General features: G+C 42.8%; 1 protein-coding gene across 1 annotated transcript in view; it reads left to right on the top strand.

The window, feature by feature from the left end:
• The window catches only part of NTNG1 (netrin G1), a 280,181-nt gene that overhangs the window by 178,111 nt on the left and 83,286 nt on the right, over positions 1–18,784 (top strand). Inside the window, exon 4 of the mRNA XM_066625538.1 lies at positions 8,005–8,031. Coding sequence (XP_066481635.1) covers positions 8,005–8,031 — 27 coding nt within the window. The remainder of the gene's footprint in view (positions 1–8,004; positions 8,032–18,784) is intronic.

Below are 18,784 nucleotides of genomic sequence, written 5' to 3'. Positions count from 1 at the left end.
CCCAGCCTTAGAGGTTTTACCCAACAGCTGTGATCTTTACAGGAATATGATCCATATAAGGATCACAGCCATCGGATGAACCTTCTGGCCCTGAAGCTAATACATGATAGAACCCCTAGAAGTATTGTGTATGTACTCTTGCCTCCCAGGACTTGAGTGGTATTAAACTTCAAAGAGCAAAATAAATAATAGCACAGCAAAAGACATGGTCAAAAGTAAGGGATCGTGTCCAGTCATGGTGATTTTGAAGGTGTGCAGATGTTGCCACAGCCATCTGCACCTGGAAAGTAACTGCCTATACACGTTTTCTACAGACATGAGCAATGTAATACTTAAAGAGCAAACTGATGTGAGACTGCTACTTTTATGTCATGGTTATGGCATTCATGGAAAAGCTAAGATTCTGCTTTTCTAATGTCATAGTGCTTCTTTGAGAAAACCACACGCATGAATAATTTGCAGGGATCCGCTAGCTGCAGTCATGTCTGTACCAGCTCTCACATATTTGTTTTTAAGGTTATTTAAAATGTGAATCCAATTCAGGGTTGAGTTCCCTTCTGTACACTAATTTAATTTACCTTAAGCATGTTAGCTCTGTGTTGGATTGTGGACTGGGCCCAATCCTATCCAATTTTCCAGCACTGGTGCATCTGCAATGTAACCCTGAGGTAAGGGAACAAATGTCCCCATACCTTAAGGAGGCCTCTGGGACTGCCTCCCCACCACAGGATGCAGTGCAGGCCCTTTGGCATGGCTGCACCAGCACTGGAAAATTGAATAGGATTGGGCCCTGCTTTAGATACTGTTAGAATCAAGATTTGTATTGTCAGACAGATGGGTTGTGGACCTCATGTGCATACATATCTAGCTGGCTCCAGAAATAACAGTACAACACCCAGGTCTCTTAAACCTTCTTTGAAGTGGGATTCATAGCTTTCAAATGACTGAGAGCCCAATCCTGAGTTCGGCGCACCAGCTTACCACCAGCGCGCACTGTTGCAAACGTGCCATAAGGCAAGTTTGCGGGCCCTAGCACAAGGCAAGTGCTGGTGGTAACCCAGCGCTGGCTGCACTGGGCTAGCACCGGGCAGGTGACCGAGCTCCACCGCTTGGCAGCCGTGCATACTGCCGAGCAGCGGAGAGATACGTGGAGGCATGGGGGGAGGCAGGGAGGAGGTGTTCCGGGGAGAGGGGAGATGGGCGGAGGGCAGGGAGAGGGTGGGGAGAGGCAGGAAAGAGGTGTGCCATGGGAGTGAGGTCTCAGCATCGGGCTCACCGCCCAACACAGAGGCTCTTGATTCACCGCCAACCTTTTGGTTGGCAGTGAATCGAGTAGCTTCATTGTGGGGCTGCTCTCTTTACTTTACTTAACAAAAGTCCCCTTCTCCTGAGGAGCCGGTGGCGGCTGCCTGGGGCACACAGGATGCAGCGGCAGCCATTTTCGGCGCCACCGCAACCCCGTACCCTGGGCAGCTCAGAATTGGGCTGTCAGTTATGCATTGTGTCTCTGATTCTTCTATCAGATACTTGCACAATCACTCTTTTGCACATGTGGATGGCATCCAGCAAGGTGATCTAGGGCCCAGCCCTATCCCCCCTGACAATGCGGCCATACCAAAATGGCTTGTGCTGCATCTTGGGGGGGGGGGAGAGGCAGTAATCCTCAACTCCTGGTTGGGCCCACTTGGCTCTACACAAGTGAAATCACTAGTGCACGTCCACATATGCCTGGGTTGGGAAGGGGGTCTGGGAAGGGAGCTTGTATTTGGTGGATGCTGCCACTGCCACCAAACTCGCACCCTTCCCAGACCCAATCCACTTAGTCACCTCTCTCTTCTGCCCACCCCCGTTCCACGTTTCCCCCATCCTGTCCCACCTCCCCTACCATCTTATCTGGATCAGTGGGTCTTCTGCCACGTGGGGAAAGTTCCAGCCTACTTGTTGAAGTTTTGTCAGTTTGCAACTTCAGGCTCTGCCGGAATGTGATTTATGACTATCATAAGGCAGTTAACACTGGCAGAACAGTTTTGTTCTGTAGTCCTGTTCCCATTCGTCTTGTTCCCATGCGCAGATCATCCTTCTTAATATTAACAGACAACTACCGTTAGTTCTTCAAAGAATATTAGGCATAATCCAGCCAAAGCTAAAGGATTTGAATTCCCATCAATTTCAACAGGAGAATTTTAATCAGGTACTTAACATTCTCATTTAACTCAATGGGACTTCTCAGTGCTTGGCTTTTGGCTGGATCATTTCCTATGTTCCTCCAACTAATAGCAATGAGAGCAGCACGTACAGACGGGGAAAGGTTATGGGGCAAAAAGAAAAAACGGTGTAAAAAGCAAAAAAATTCACAGAACCGTTCTGCCATGCGTGCCTGCAAGTTATACATTAACCTGGATCCTTGTTAATTTGACTTATGTCTTCTGTGACTGAAGCTGGTAAATCCCTCAGAGGAAAAAGAAAGCTGAGAATAAGCCATCAAACCATTTTGAGGTAGAAGTTATTTGTTGCTTTTTATAAAATGTCTGGAGTTGTGCCCCGTATAAAAGTGAAAAGCTGGCTTTGGAAATAACCATTCACTGAAAAGTTATTTTGAAGAAACGGGGCTACGTGCTGCAGCGCAATGAAAAGGAGGGGGAGAAAAAAACCAGCCATGTGGCATGTTCCAAATGTTATCTTGCACTTCAAAGCAGCAGCTGTGAGGAATCAAACCTCCAAAATGAATATCACAGGAAGCAGGACCTTATCAAGTTTAATGCGAAAGTAATAGACCAAGTAACAAACCATGAAGTGTGGGGGGCATGAAATTATGATAAAATTCCTACCAGGCAGGGGAGAAAAAGTGAACCTTCAAAAAGAAGGGAAAAACATTCTGTAAGAGCATTAACTTTGAGAAAAACGGACACTTTGGATCACAGAAATAATACTCTAAAGCTGTGTTCAAGATACATTTTGAAATTCACAGGATTTTTCTCCCCTTGCCTCGTGGAGAAGATTCACAGCCTCAAAAAGGCTTCTCAGCCACACAGGAAAATATGATTTCCTTGCTACGTCCTCCTCTGCTGCTCCTCTCAGTTGCCCCTCAGAATGAGTACCCCACACTTCTTTTCTTTTTTGCAGCTGGTCTGTGCTTTTAAAAGTTAGCGAGCAAGAGAAAAAGCTGCATAAGGGGCAGTGCAATACTGTCAGGAAAAGTGGGGAGATGGAGTGCAGGGCTTTAATCTGCTGTCAGAGACTGTCGTCTCATAGCAGCTCATTCATGGCTGGTCATGACCGCCATCTTAAATTTTGGATGCCTCACCTAACAATGAAGGCTGGCTAAGCCCTCATTAGTAAGGATATCTGGGTGAGGAAATAGTTGGAACTCTCTTTTGAGTTTAAGGGCACAATCCTAACCAACTTTCCAGAACTGGCATAGCTTTCCAGAACATAGTGGGGCATGTTCTGCATCTGGCAGTTTGGGAGCAGTCATGGAGGCTTCCTCAAGGCAGGGCAATGTTTGTTCCCTTACCTTGGAGTTGCATGGCCCTTGTGTCAGTGCTGGAAAGTTGGTTCGGACTGTGGTGCAAGGCAATTATATTATAGCGAATTTGGGGGGGGGGGTGTCAGTAAATGCTGGGCATACCAATTGGTTGGTATACAATGCAGGGAAAGGTTGCTTTAAAAAAGCTTTTAGATGAGGAGAGGGTTGCCCCCAGCAGCTGTCTGCGGATCAGGTTCATAGTAGAAATAAAGATGCCAGTATCCTAGGGCCCAGTTCTATCCAACTTTCCAGTGCTGATGCAGCTGTGCCAATGGGATTTGTGCTGCATCTTGTGGTGGAGGGGCAGTCATGGAGGCCTCTTCAAGGTAAAGAAATGTTTGTTCCCTTACCTCAGGTCTGCATTGCGGCTGCATCAGCACTGGAAAGTTGAATAGGATTCAGCCCCTAGTTTTACTACAAGGTGCTGTTCTGGAAACCAGTGGAATCTATGGCAGGGGAGGGGTTAAGCAGCAATGTTTTAAGTGAGCTCATACCTACCCTTCTGTGGAAGGGATCAGGTGGATCAGCAAAAGGATATGCAATTCTTCAAGGTAGAAGGGATAAATGGTTTATCTTGAACTCGGATTTCTTGCAGCGTGCCTATGAAATGTTGGACACAGAAGCAAACTGATGCAAGAATGGATGGTGTTTGTTTTTAGCAGTACCAGAAGCAGTAGGAAATCTCCAAAGAGGTTAGCATTCAACTTCCCCAGCCAATTTTTGCTGCCTCCCAAAGGTCAAATTGTAGCTGACAATGTTTTCTCAGAAGTTAGACACCACTGAACATTGAGAACAATATATCGGATTTTCTGGAGAAGGTGGGAGTAGAGAAGGAAACCAGACAAACTATCATTTGTTCTATCATTGAGGAAACAATGGTTTGTCAATTGCTGGTGGCTCAAATCATGGTTAATAAAACCATAATTAATTCAAACCATGATTTCAGGTTACATTTGTAATATTTGTTTTGTGACCCAGCTTTTTGTAGAAAAATTCTTCATAGGAAAACATGGGGGCTATTGTGGGAGGAACACATCTCAGACCATTCTTTTGTGTTTTGGTGGCCCATTCCCAGTGGATACAGTCATTTCCTATGGTACAGGGCACTGAGAAGGGTGTGATAGGACTTCTTGATTACTCAGGAGGTGTGTACCCCAATTAGCATATGGCTTGTGATTGAATTTCTAATGACATTGGTGAGGAAAGCAATGGTTGAAAGCCCATCTTTTATGAAGATGGCCCAATCCAAACTTGCACTTGGGCTGACACAAGTCCCTTGTGCTGGCCCAGGTGTGTCGTAAAACTGATGTAAAGCACTTTTGCGCCACCCACAGGGGAGATAGGATGGTGCATGGATTTGCGCTGGCCTCCCCATGCCACCATGGGCCCCAAGGAGAAGTTGAGTTGCATTGGCCAAGCTCAGCTGATGCAGGGGTGTGGGGAGGGTGGGCAGGAGGTGGGAGGGAGGTGTTTTGGGGTGGGGGAGGGCAGGCAGCATGTGTTCCCAGGGCGAGTGGGGAATGGAAGGCAGGGCCAGGACCCAGCAGTTATGCCGGATCCTGATCCCATTCCCATTCAGCCCAGGGCAATTCCGGGCTGCTTGAATTTGCAACACCTCCGGAGCTGGTGCAGATGTGAGTAGCCCCACAGGGACTGCAGTGGCTCTCGCTGGAGTAGGGAGAAAGTTTCCCCTTGCCCTTGACCAAGCCTCTGGCTGCCTGAAACTTGCGCTGGATACAGCACAGGCACACTGGCCTGCCTGTTTCTAGCATAAGTGAGGATTGTGCTCTGAATGATCTTGTTTGATCATTGTTTAACAGCATGAGGGTGGGTCACAGTCTCCTGGCATGCACTCAGCATGAGGTACACATGTGTATAGCCGTGTCAGGCAACAAAGCAACAGACTTAATTGTTTTCCACAGCTAATTTTTCCACACTTGAAAGTGAAACGTTGGGACTAGGTCCTGTAACGTGTTTTAATCCGTGCTTAAAGACTTGAGCAACATGTTAAATTATGTTTTCAACTCAATTGTACTTCACACAAACCAATTGCCAGTTAAGTGACAACATTTGCATCTAAGAAACGATTAATTTGATCTTTTTTCTGCAACAGCATTTCAGTCTAATTGTTACTTCCATTGCTTGGTGTAATTTATTGTTTTGACATTGATAATCAGTAAAGTAGGAGTTTTAATAAAATAGCAATATAAACAATTACGTGACATAATATTTACAATAGTTAGCCACCTGATAAACTATTCAGAAATTAATAAATCACTGTGAAGATCTTTCTCTAGTTAAAATAACATTTAATGTGGTGAAGGCACATGTGATGAAGGCGCAAAGTGGAATTATCACATCTTTTTTTTTGCCAACTGTGCTTTTATTTTCAAAACCACATTGTGCTGGTGCTATACACAGAAACACATTAGGTGGTATTTTTTAAAGCTATATTCCACTTCATCCCCTTGCCCTGCGGTTTTCAGATTCGCAGGGAGTTTGAATCCCGCAGTAAGTCTTTGAGGGGGCGGGGGGCGGCAGCGGCGCGATCCCCAGGATTGCACCGCTCAGGGGGGCTGCAGGGGCTTGGTGCACTTGCCCGGGGGTGCGGGGAGCCCTGTGTGACCTTCGGCAGGGCAAGTGCGCCAAGCCCCTGCAGCCGGGGGTGCGGGGAGCCCTGCGCGTCCTTCGACAGGGCAAGTGCACCAAGCCCGTGCAGCCCCCCTGAGTGGCGCGATCCTGGGGATCACGCCGCTGCCTCCTCCCTGCCTCCTGGCTGCCCCCGCCCCTGAAGGGGAAAGGCACCAGGACCGTCAGGCTGGGGCATCGCGACGCCCCAGTTTGAATACCACTGCCCTTGTCTGCATGGTGAGGGCACATAGAAGAAACAATTCAAAAGTGAATATAAAAAGTGGGACTAATCCAAAGGCAATGAATCGGTCAACTTCCACCATTAGATGTTATTGGTCATGACTTAAGGTGGGACACAACCCTTAGTATATACTCTGAGAAATGAATTCGGTGGAGGGAAATAATTTGGTTGCTGTTACTGAATGATGAAATAAGAAAGCCAAACAGCGGTCTTAACAAATAATGAAGGTTGATGAGAAGGATAAATGCTCTGTTTATAGTTTCTAGCAATTTCTCACACTTTGGACATAATTAATGTTCTCACACACCCACAGGTTCTGGCACCCATTAACCTCTGTGAGAGCCTCCTACGTAGCACCTGAGCCTCATTGAGAATGAGGTCATTTTGATAAATTCTGTACTGCATGTGATCACTGGCTGCTGTTCCCCATTTATGCGATTGCCTGGAAGCACAAAGAAATCAGAGACACAAATACTCCTTACCCTCACTTGATACTTTTTTCTTTTGTAAAATAAAATTCTTTCTAAAGGCAGCATGTGATATTTATAAGATATACTGAGTTGAGCAAGCAGTTATTTATTTTTCACATTTTTATACCACCCTTCCTCCAAGGAGCTCAGGGTGGTATACATAGTTCCTCCCCTCCTTTTGTCCTCACAACAACCCTGTGAGGTAGGTGAGGCTGGGAGAAAGTGACTTGCCCAAGACCACCCAGGAAGCTTCATGACTGGAGATGTTTGTTTCTGGTGAGTAAGATAGGATTACAGTCTAATTGAACACAGTGGGCTTACTTCTGAGTAAGGTAACAATTTTCAAACAGTTCATGAGTGGGGTGTTGAATCTGGCTGTTCCAGGTATAACTCCTAAATCACTACACCAACCTGGCTCTTTATATATAGAAACTGCTATATACTGTCCAAAATCCAAAAAAAAATCACATGAACAACTCTTAATTCAGCTTGAGAATGGGAAAATGAATGACAGGAATGACAAATATGAGTAATCTAACATGATCTCTCTCTCTCTCTCTCTCTCTCTCTCTCTCTCTCTCTCTCTTTAATCTCCTAACATAACTTTACACAAAACATTTGTCAGGTTAAAAACTGATAAGGACATATGTATATAGTTAATCTAATTAGAATACATAATGGTTTTCAACAGCTTTTAAAAGCATAATGCGCCAATTTTAATTCTTGTTATAGTTCCTAAAAAAGCATGAGATATGATTTTTGTTTGAAGGCAGTACAAAGATTTCATCCAGTTATGTGGTTATTTTTTTTAAGATTGGTATAGTTATTTTAAAGACTGCACAGAACACTAGGAACTTCAGAACCAAGACCAGTTTTTCTGTTGAATGGTCCACTTCATCCTTAGATACAGAAGATCCCCTTGAACTTAAAACCATAACTCAGTCCCTCCTTTGGAAGTGAGCAAATGGGCTTAGCTCTCCAGTGAACACAGTGGGACTGTAAAATGCCTTGACTAGATCTTATTCGTGGCTCATAAAGAGCATCATGACAATATCAGTGTAAGAATGTCAGGCATACTGATTTGGTGCCTTAACTATATATGCAAAGCTAACCATCATTCTCTCTTTTCTTTTCAGGTATGCCCAGTATTTCCAGCATTGGTAGTAAGTAATAAAGAGCAGATTTAGGCCAGCTTTGCTTGTTGTTCAGCCTCTGAGAAATCTATTTTTCCAACATCTATTTCTGTTTTCTATCTGAAACATGCTTTGCAGTAATTGGAGAAATTTTCTGTATTTTTTTTCCTGTGCATTTGCACTTCATGAATATTTATGGTCAGAGCAACATGAGCTGTACGTACCTCATGGCACTGCATCCAGTGGCAAATACAGATTCTGTGACCACCAGACAATTATGGAATCCCGATCATATTCTGGTAGCGCGTATTTTTCCAACAACAACATTTGCTAATGTTTGGGTCCTTATGCATAAAGCAACATAACAATAAAAAAAAAACATTGTTAGAGGAATAAATGTTGAATTTATTCCGGAGTTTTTAAATATACAAACAAATACATAAAAGGAATAAATTGCTTTTCAGACTATTAGAATTGTACTAGGAAAGCCTTCATTATATCCCACCCCACGTTATCGTTTTGCATGTCCTTAATCCACAGTACTTAATGCAATTCTGCTTATCTAAAAGTTTTGTTTTTGAGTGTAAATTAGAATACATCACTTAATATGTTTACATCTTAATACGTAAGAGAATACATTTCACTTTGACTAAAATTCCAGTAATATTTAAACCATTTACACCTCTTTTTTATTAAAATAAATTAATTTCTGCAATGCCTATATGGATTGTAATCTTTACACATGCTAACTAGATACAGAACTGGCACCAGGTTGATGGAGACCCTTGGGCAAAGCCATGCTCTGGACCACCCATTGCCAAGGTGGGCCCATCCATGCAGTGGGGGGCATAGCGGGGGGTGGGGGCGGTCCGCCCTGGGTACCATCCTTGGGGGGGTGCAACACCACAAATGCCCCAACATCACTAACATCGCGAAGGTTAGGAGTAACCCCATCATGCCATATACTGTTGGATGTGGAATTTCCAGCGGAATGCAATGCAAAAAATCGGATTGAAATATCTCCTTTCCATCAAAACTTATGGCCAAAAAACCGGTAACCATAAAATGCATTGATCCCTATGGAAAATGAAACTGAACCATATTGCGCGTTTACTCGCAAGTAGGCGAACATGCCATAGTTCATTGGAAAGAGCCGGCTGAGAGGAATCCAGTGACACCAGAATGGTTCCTATCCAATGAAAGCAGCCTCAAAAAAACACCCAAGAAGGAAGTCCCTCCCTCCAAGCAGGCAAATGTATTGAGCACTATGGAAAGCAAAAGTAAGTCACAGGGTCCCATTTACTCATGAGTAAGCAAATGTGCTTTGGCTCCTGGTCAAGTCAGGCAAAGAGGAATGCAAGGCTAGCTGCATGGTCCCCATCTAATGAAAGTGGAGCTCAACAAATGCTCCAGAAGGCAGCAACCCCCCCCAAAGAATAAACCAGAGCCTTGAGCTGCTAAAGGTGGGCACTGGGGAGGGCTGAAAATCTCACTGATTTATTTGTGGGGGGCGTTATTGAAGGCAGCAACCCCCCCCCCCCAAGAATAAAACAGAGGCTTGAGCTGGTAAGATTGGCACTGGGGAGGGCTGAAAATCTCACTGCTTTATCTCTGTGTGTGTGTGGGGGGGGGTGTTATTGCAGGCAGGCTACAGAGAAAATTCACTTGGTGGAACAGTGGATTATTTATCTGTTTTTCTTTATTTATCTGTTTTTCTTTAATTATTTATAATTATTTTATTTTGCTTGTTGATGTCACTTCCAGCCATGACATCACTTCCAGTGGTTCCTGGACAGATTGTCATTCTAAAAAGTGGGTCCCTGTGTTAAAAGTTTGAGAACCACTGCTTTAACTCAAAACAGGCCAATGAGACATCCGGGGGGGTGACACCCTAGTGACCAAAACCACCCTGAGCTGCTTAGAGGAAGGATGGTATAAAAAGTGAATTAACTAAACAATATAATTTTAAAAAAAATAAAAAATTTATTTAATTTAATTAATTTATTTATTTTTATTTGAAAATTAATTAATTAAGTCATATGGGGTGACAAAAATTTATGGGCCCTGGGTGTCCAATGACCTAGCTATGCCTCTGCATCCATGAGGTCATCTAAAGCAGTCACCTCAAGTAGCTGATTGGTGGGGGGTGGGGCACCCATCTCTGTATGCCTAATTGCCCCCCCCCCACTCCTCCTTCTTCCACTCTCTGGATTGGGAAAAAGGGGGGAGAGGAGAAAATGTGGAAGGAATGAGAGTGCTGATCCAGAACATTGGCGAATGGCAGGAGCAAAGGCTGGCACATCATCAGGTAAGAGGCAGCAGCATTTGGCATGCTGCCTTAGGTGTTCGAAGGCCTTGGGCTGGCCATGCCCATGACAACCATCTCTCACTCCCTGATGGCACATTGGGCATTGAGAGTTCAGGGGTTGATATAGCAAAGTGAACCCTCTGATGGGTATAGGCCAGCGGTTTTCAAACTCTCTGGGAGTTTGAAAACCGCTCTAAGTTCTTGCAAGGGCAGGGGGGAAGCAGGATCGCTCCACTTTCACTTCTGAAGCTGTGGGGACCCCTGCAGAAGGTCACACAGGGCTCCTCGCACCCCCCGGGAGGCTGCAGGAGGCTCGGGTAAGTGCACCTAAGCCCCTGTAGCTCCCTAAGCGGTGCGATCCTGGGGATCGTGCCTCTGCCTCCTCCCTGCCTCTTTGCTGCCTCCACCACTTAAGCGGGCAGAGGCCAGGACCCACAGGCTGGGGAGTCGCAACGCCCCAGTCTGAAAAGTCCCGGGCATAGGCCCTTGGCCCGTGCCGAACCTAGGACACCACGCCTGACTTGATCCCCTTCTTTTAATTAGCCATTCTTTCAATGATGACCCTTTACTTTTTTCACATATGTAGAATAAACTAATCTGCCACCAGCACATAGAACAATATGCTTTTGTTATAGTTTCATATTGTACTTTTCACTAAATGCCATAGTGTTACCATGATAACAGTTTCCCCTCAGTGCTAAGCTTAATGATACACTTTTTATCTTCATATATATTTCAAAATATAAATGTGATCTTGGTTTCCCCCCCCCCCCATATAAAAATGTAACCTGGACCCTTTGCTTTGCCTAACAGTAATAACATTTAGTATGATGAGAAGAGAGAGAGAAGTTTCTGGATTTACAGCACTATTTTCTAAAACTGAGTTCTCTCCCTTATTATTGTGACAAATTATCTAAACTTTCCTTGTAGAAAATGTCTAATAGAAAAAAAAAACTCAAATAGTGGAAGCAGTGTTCTGCCTATAATTTTCAGGCATAGATCATATCATTTAATTTTTCCATTCACAATCCATTCCAGTGCAAGAATTTATTCCAAAATTGCCATAGTCGAAAAAAAATTGAGTATACAGCCTTATTTGCAGTGCCTCCCTTGCCTCCCATATTCATTACAGTCATGCAAAATATGTCTTATTTTAACGAAACAAGCAGGCACGTATCCTCTTGCAAGTACTGTACGTCTCTTGTTTTAACAGAAAAATAACCATGCCGGCTATGAGAGTGAATGTTTACTTCCTACTTCCTGTTAACATTCACTCTCCTTTCTAGCATGCCTGCCTGCTTGTCTGTTAAAGGCAAGTCACATTTCATGTGACTGTAATTAATATAAACAAATATAATGAGGCGGGGGGGGGGCCTGCGGAGATAGGACTCCCTCTTATCCACAGTTTCCAGTATCAAAGGGGGAGCAGGAACATATCCCCTGTAGATACTGGGGGATGCCTATGCTTCTTGAATTGAATTCAATATTGAATTCAATCTTATTGAATTCTGTGGCAGAGATAGTGAAAGCTATATAGAACTTGCCTGAGCACAGGACATCCCTTTATCCCAGATGCTAAATATTGCCTTCAGAAGTACTCTTTCAGATCAAAAGTAACTTTTTATTTGATGGCTCCACAATAATGGAGAGTAAAAAAAAAAAAATTAAGTGATTATACCAATTCAGTAATCACTTCAAATAATTTACGTGTCAGGGACTGAAATCCCCTTGTCTCTTCTTACATATTGCCCTACGCTACTGTCTAGCCTTTTTTGCAAATAAAATTCTTTACTATTCATTGACCATCTTTTAATTATTGGTATGTTCTGTAAAGGCAAATTAGAACCAATTATGAAGCTCAAATTTCATTTTATTCATTTCTGTTTCATACGTTATATTATTCAAATTCTTAATTTCTGTAAATAAAAAGAATACATATCAGGTAAGTTTTTAATTTGAACTGCTGTTTGTTCAGTGACACCTTGTTCCTGCTATGTAAGATAAAACACTTTACCTTATATCCTGCTACCTTTTCATTAATTCATATATAATATTTCATATTATTTTAATAAATCCATTCAGAGAAACATCTCTAGATATATACTTATAACTGGTCTGTCTACAGCAGGGGTGTCAAACTCGTTTCATACCGAGGGCTGAATAGCATTAACGATGCCTGCTAAAGGCCGGAAGTGATGTCATTAGACAGGAAATGATGTCATTAAGCAGGTCATAACCAAAAATAAGCACTTTTTCTCACTTAGGAACTCATTAGCTGCAAATAACAGAAGAGAAAATACACAAATGTTTAGTATATTTCAAGATATGGGAGAGACCAATTTTCATGTTGTCTGCCCTTTCAGCAGTAACACCTCAGCTCTGCTCAGCAGCTGGGAGCCTGAGGGCCGGATAGAAAGCTTCCATGGGCCGCATCCGGCCCCTGGGCCTTATTTTTGACACCCCTGATCTACAGCATACATATATAATCTGAGTACACAACTATCCAATTCCTTAACATGAGGATTATTCCTTACAGTTGTTCCAAATAATTCTAAATTTAAACAAAGTCAGGTTGAAAGGAAATGTTTTTATTTCTCTCACATGGCAACAGACAAACTGAGGTTGAGGTTTAATTAATAATGACTCCTACTAATGGGAATTTATAGATTTTTTTCCTGTGTGTTTTTGCACAGCTGGGTACCATCATCCAAAACTGACAGCATCAAATACCTGAAATAGGTACTCCTGTCTAACACAATCAAATGCTTTTCCCACAACCATAAAATAATAGTTTTAAATTTTTCTAATTGACATGGTCAGTTACATTCATCATATTCTTTCTGTTATGAATCTTTAACAAATGCTAATTGATCATCTAGAATTATGAATAGTTTATCCTTTTTTCTTGAATTGAAGTGATTAATATATCGCCGCAGTTCAGAAAACTGATCTGTTAGAAGGAAGTACATATGGGATTTTATCTATTTTATGAATTATAATTTTTGCCTCTCTCCAGGGCTCTAGCAATTAGATTTTCAGCAATCATAAAGGAAAAAGCTTTATAAAATTCAAACGACAAACCATCTGGCCCTGAAGCACTTTAATCTGAATTTCTTACAGCCCAATCCTAACTTGCACTGAAGCAGGCAGGCCAGTGGGCCTGCACTGCATCCAGCGCAAGTTTGGGACCAAAAGCACTGCAGCCCGAAGCAAGGGGAAAACGTTACTCTTACCCCATGTCACACTGCAGTGGCCCCAATGGGTCTACTTGGATCTCCGCCACCTGGCGAGGTGGCACAGATCTGAGCAGAAAAAAGCAGCTGGGGTCTGCTCCATGCCACCCAGGAATGGGATCAGGATTCGGCATAACTTCTGGATCCTGGCCCTGCCTCCTGTTCTCCGCTTGCCCCCAGGAACGCCCACCACCCACCCTCCCCCCGCCTCAAAACGCCTCCCTCCTGCCACCTCCCTGCCCTTCCCATGCCCCCCCCCCGACCCTTGCATTGGCCAAGATCGGCCAACACAAACTTACCCCCGGGGCAGGATCCGGTGTATGGAGGTCGATGCAACACCTCGCGCCAGCCTCCCTGACTCCCAAGTCAGTGTAAATGTGCTTTTTTAAAAAAAAAAATTAGTTTCCAAAATAAAAACAAACAACAAATATAAACAAACACATTAACACAAACTCAATACACAGCACACAAAAAAACACAGAAACACACCGTTGGAGGGTGCAAACAATCATATATCAATATATCTAATCAATACATATCTTCTAATCTTGTTCCTCTTCTAGTTTAACCTCTTAATATCATTTATCTATCATATCATGTATACAATATATTCATCTAAATGCCCTATCTTACACATCTACAACTTCATTTTCAACCAAGCATAAAATGGTCTCCATTGTTCTATCTGTGTTGGTTTGCGCTATTGATCCAAAATCTCTGTAAGCCTATCCATTTCCACCACATTCATTATTTTCTCTATTAATTCATTTGTCATTGGAATTTTAATCTTTCCAGTATCTAACATATAAAATCCTTGCAGCAGTTAATATCATAGTAACTAAATACACATCATTTTCTTTATCTATAATATCTAAGTTAATATTAAGCAAAATTAACTGTGGTTTCAACAATATCGTAAATCCAACGATCTCTTGTATTGGATTTCTTGCCATTTACCAATATACTTGCATTTTTTTTTACACATCCACCGCATATGATAAAACGTCCCTTCTACACATTTACACTTCCAACAATTTTTTGATATGTTCTGATTCATTTTTACCAGTTTTACTGGTGTCATGTACCATCTATAAAACATTTTATATACATTTTCTTTAAAATTTGTTGCTCTAATAAATTTTATATTATATTCCCAAATCTATTCCCATTGTTCTAATGTAATATTATGACCTATCCACATTTAATTTTTACAATTGAAGGAAGACTTTCTTTTGTTTTTGAGGTAAATTTAAGCCATTAACTGAGCGTTCCAAAGCAGAGTTTATATTCCAAAACAATTAATTTGTAATCCAACGAGTTTTAAATTTGTAAAGTTAAAGTTATGCTCTCATATTTCCATAACAAGCTTGGCAGGTCTCCTCTAAAGCGTCTTCTCACACAAGCAAACAAGTGAACGGAGAAAGCCTCCCCCCTCTTTCCTCTTCCTAGAGGGGGAAAACCTGCCCCTCCTTCTTCTTCCCTCGGGCAAAAGCTTAATCAGGCAGTCAATTAATCAATCAATGCCAGACACTCACTTAGTTCTTCCAACATCTTTCCCTGCCTGGGGCTTTCAGCTTAGTTTCAAGATGAATCCTCACCAACTCGGACATTGATGGCTGGGTTCCCTTGGAGAAAAACAGCCCCTGGCTGGACCCTTCTTCTCCGAAACCGTACACCATCTGTAGGATCGAATCTCTCCTGATCACAGATCCTCAGAACTCCTCAGACCCACAGTTTTTTGGGAGGAAATAGCATGCTTTCCCAAGAGCTTTCAAGAGCTCAGAGAAACACAGCCATTCAGTTGCCTCAGGCCCTGCCCCCGCAAATGTGATTTATGGCCCAAGTCCACCTCAGGATTGCACCCTTAACCTCTTAAGCACCTCTGTTAATGCTATCTATCAGGTTAGCCAGGTACAGCTTTTTGATGTATAGAAATCCTCATTTTTATTTTTTTATTATAGAAATCCTTATTTTTAAAAAAAAGAATGAATGTCTCTGCAGATTATTACATTTGTACATGAGTAAAGTTCGTAATAAAAAATTACAACTTCTTTACACAAATCTGTTTCCTTTTAAACATATGAAAGCAAAACAGCAAAATAAATTTGTTTATTCTTCCACCTGTTATTGAACTTATGCAACAACTTTTTATCAACTTTTAAATGTATATCCTTTTTTCAAATTGGCCTCCATTTATCGCAGATTGTTTTCTATTTTACATTCCACTTTAAGCCTAGCACTTGACCTTTTATCAATTTTTGATACGTTTTTGGTGTCTGTTCGAAAGTTTTCATTCCCTGTTTGATTGCATCCATGTATTTATTGCTCTTCTTTGACAAGCATGAAGCTCAAACTACAAATGTATCCTCACTAGAGTCCAAGATCACTGTTTGACTAACATCAGTATTAGTTTTCCTAAGGAATTCAGACAGTATAATATAGTCTTCATGGACAAGAAGTGTTCAAGTTTTTCATGTATGTGAGATTTCTGTGGCATGACAACATAAGCCTGCTCCTTGCTTAATCTTGAAAATCTTCTTTCTTTTGATTGGACCATTTGCCCTTAATATTAGTTGATATATTTTTGAGTTTTCCCATGCTTGATTTTCTAGCCAGCGGGCAGCCCAATCCTGAGCTGCCCGGGGTGCCCAGCTTCGGCGGCAGCGAGAATGGCTGCCGCCAGATCCTGCGCACCTTGGGCTACCGCCACTTTCGTCCCCTTCTCCAGGTAAGGGAAGCAGCCCTGCAATGGGGCTACTCACTTTACCGCTGACCACAAGGTTGGCGGTAAAGGCATTCATATAGGGCACTGAGCCCCACACGAATGCCTTGGATCCGGTGGAGCAGAGCTCCATGGACCCACCTCCCTCCCTCCCTGCTCCCTCCCCCTGACAAACCTCCTGCCCTCTCTCAGCCCCCAGCTGGCCTTCCCCCTCCCCAGAATGCCTCCTCCCCACCCCCTCTCCGCCCCCACCCCCGCTTACCGTGCCATGGCTTAGAGGTCCGTGAGACCACCAAGTTGCGGAGGCTGGCGCTAGCCCAGCATTGACCGGCGCTGGGCTAACACAGGCGGTAGCCCAGCGGTGAGGCTCACAAACCTGCCTTACGGCACATTTGCGATAGTACGTGGCAGCACGAAGCTGTGGCGCCAAGCCCAGGATTGGGCTGTAATAAGTCTATAATCCTATGCACATTTATCTGGGAATAAATCCCACTGAACTCAGTGGAGGGGGGCCGTACTTCTGAGTAGGCATGCCTGGAATGGCACTGTAAGTCTTTTAACACCTTCTTTCTTCTTTTTCTATCCTAATTCTTCATTTTCTCACTCTTTAAAGTTAGTCTCCAACAGCCCTGTATGAATCCAAATTTCATTTTGATTGTTCTTTTATCCTAATCAACTCACATTCTATTATTGGTTCTTTCCTTCCTCTAAAATGTAAATGACAGTGGTTTTTCTTGTATGTATTTTAGGATATACCAGTAATTTAAAAGAGAATTCTCACTAATATTTAATATCCTTCCTCTTTAACTCATCAATTGGTTCTTTTTCCTTCCATACTTTTTCAAGGTGCAAATCAGTATAAGCCCAATTGTCTTTGGTTTGATCTCCTTCAACAGTTGCATTATTATAGAATCATCAAGGGGGCTTCAAGGCCTCTGCTTGAAGCAGCAAATTCTCTCTAGAGCATCTCCAAAGGATGCCTGTGGAGCCTCTGAAGACATTCGATGAGGGAGAATCCATCACTTCCCTCGGTGACCATTGATGAACCACTCGTAAAGTAACATTTTTCTTGTTCAGTTGAATTTCTCATGCTGCCTTTTAAGATGAATTGCTTAATCTTAAAGCTCAGGAACTTAACCATGTAAAATTGTGTTCTATTAATTCTTCTTACTTAGTGACTCTATAGCCATCATATCGTAAATACATTTTCTACAAATATACTGACTTCCTTAACTAGAATCATAAAGTCAGAGGTGACCTTCAAGATCATCAAGTCCAACCCCCTGCCAATGCAGGCTGTCCTTAGCTAGAACATCATGAATAGATGGCTACCCAGCCTCTTCTGAAAGAGTGGAGAGAATCTATCATCTTCTGAGGCAAACTGTTCCTCTGCCAAACATTTCATGCCATCAGGAAGTTCTTCCTAATGTTTAATTGAAATCTTTCTTATCATTTAAACCCATTTGTCCTGGTCTTGCCCTTTGAAGCAACTGAAAACAAATCCACTCCATCTTCCACATGACAATCTGTCCATCCAGCCCTACAGAGTTAAATTCATTTAGGGAAGCTAATTGATCTTGAACCACATCCATGCCCATCTTAAGCTGTGGCTTCCTCATTCCCTCCTCTGTTTGTTTCTCACTCGGTTATGTGCAGTCTCATTTGCAAAGAAGACAGAGGCAAAGTAAGAATTGAGCATCACTCATTCACATGCGTGCCAGCCCCTCAGTAAACTCCTTGTGGAGCCACTCTTCTTTCTTTAGGTAACTTCCCCCCTTTTTGCTGATTGGGATTCTTTGAACTTGCACCTTTATTACTTCCCTTTAACAAAACTCCAATCCATACTGAGGGTCTCTAGTCCATCCACCCCTTGAGTGTTTCTGCCAATGGAATTTTGCCTTGTATTGCTTTCATTTTTCCAAAGTCTGCTTTCCTAAAGTCTTGGGTATATGTCCAACTCCACTCAGTTTTCATCCATCTCCATATCATGAATTCCAGGAAGACGTGGTAACTTACTCCTAAGGTTGCTGCCATCTTCACCTCATTAACCAGTTCCTCCCCATGAGATCAGATAGCTGGTCCCCAGGAGTTGCCACTCCTACTTTCTGGAATGTAAAATTGTTAGTGAGGCACATCAAGAATTTTTTCAGCTGTTCACTCTTGACTAAGTGTGTTTCCCAACAGATAGGGTAGGTGAAGTCTCCCATTATTACCATATCTCTCTTCTTTGAAAATTTGGCCGCTTGCTATAGAAAGGCATCGCCTAGGTCTTCCTTCTGGTTTAGTGGTCTGTGATACTCCCACAGTTATCTCACCATTGCTTCCTTCCCCTTTTATTTTTACCTAAATGCTCTCATCCAGCCTCTCTCTCTAACCTGATGTAAATGATGTATATTTCCTTAATATATAGTGCTACACCCACACACACATCCTGTTTGGTCTGTCCTTCAGTGTCTGTCCTTGCTAACCTAAGCTCATTCTGAGTTGTAACCCTTGATTACCAACATTCCACTCAATCAT

Source organism: Tiliqua scincoides, chromosome 4 (assembly GCF_035046505.1).
Source record: "Tiliqua scincoides isolate rTilSci1 chromosome 4, rTilSci1.hap2, whole genome shotgun sequence".
In the NCBI taxonomy this organism is placed as follows: Eukaryota; Metazoa; Chordata; class Lepidosauria; order Squamata; family Scincidae; genus Tiliqua; species Tiliqua scincoides.
This window is presented reverse-complemented; position numbering and strand designations above follow the sequence as displayed.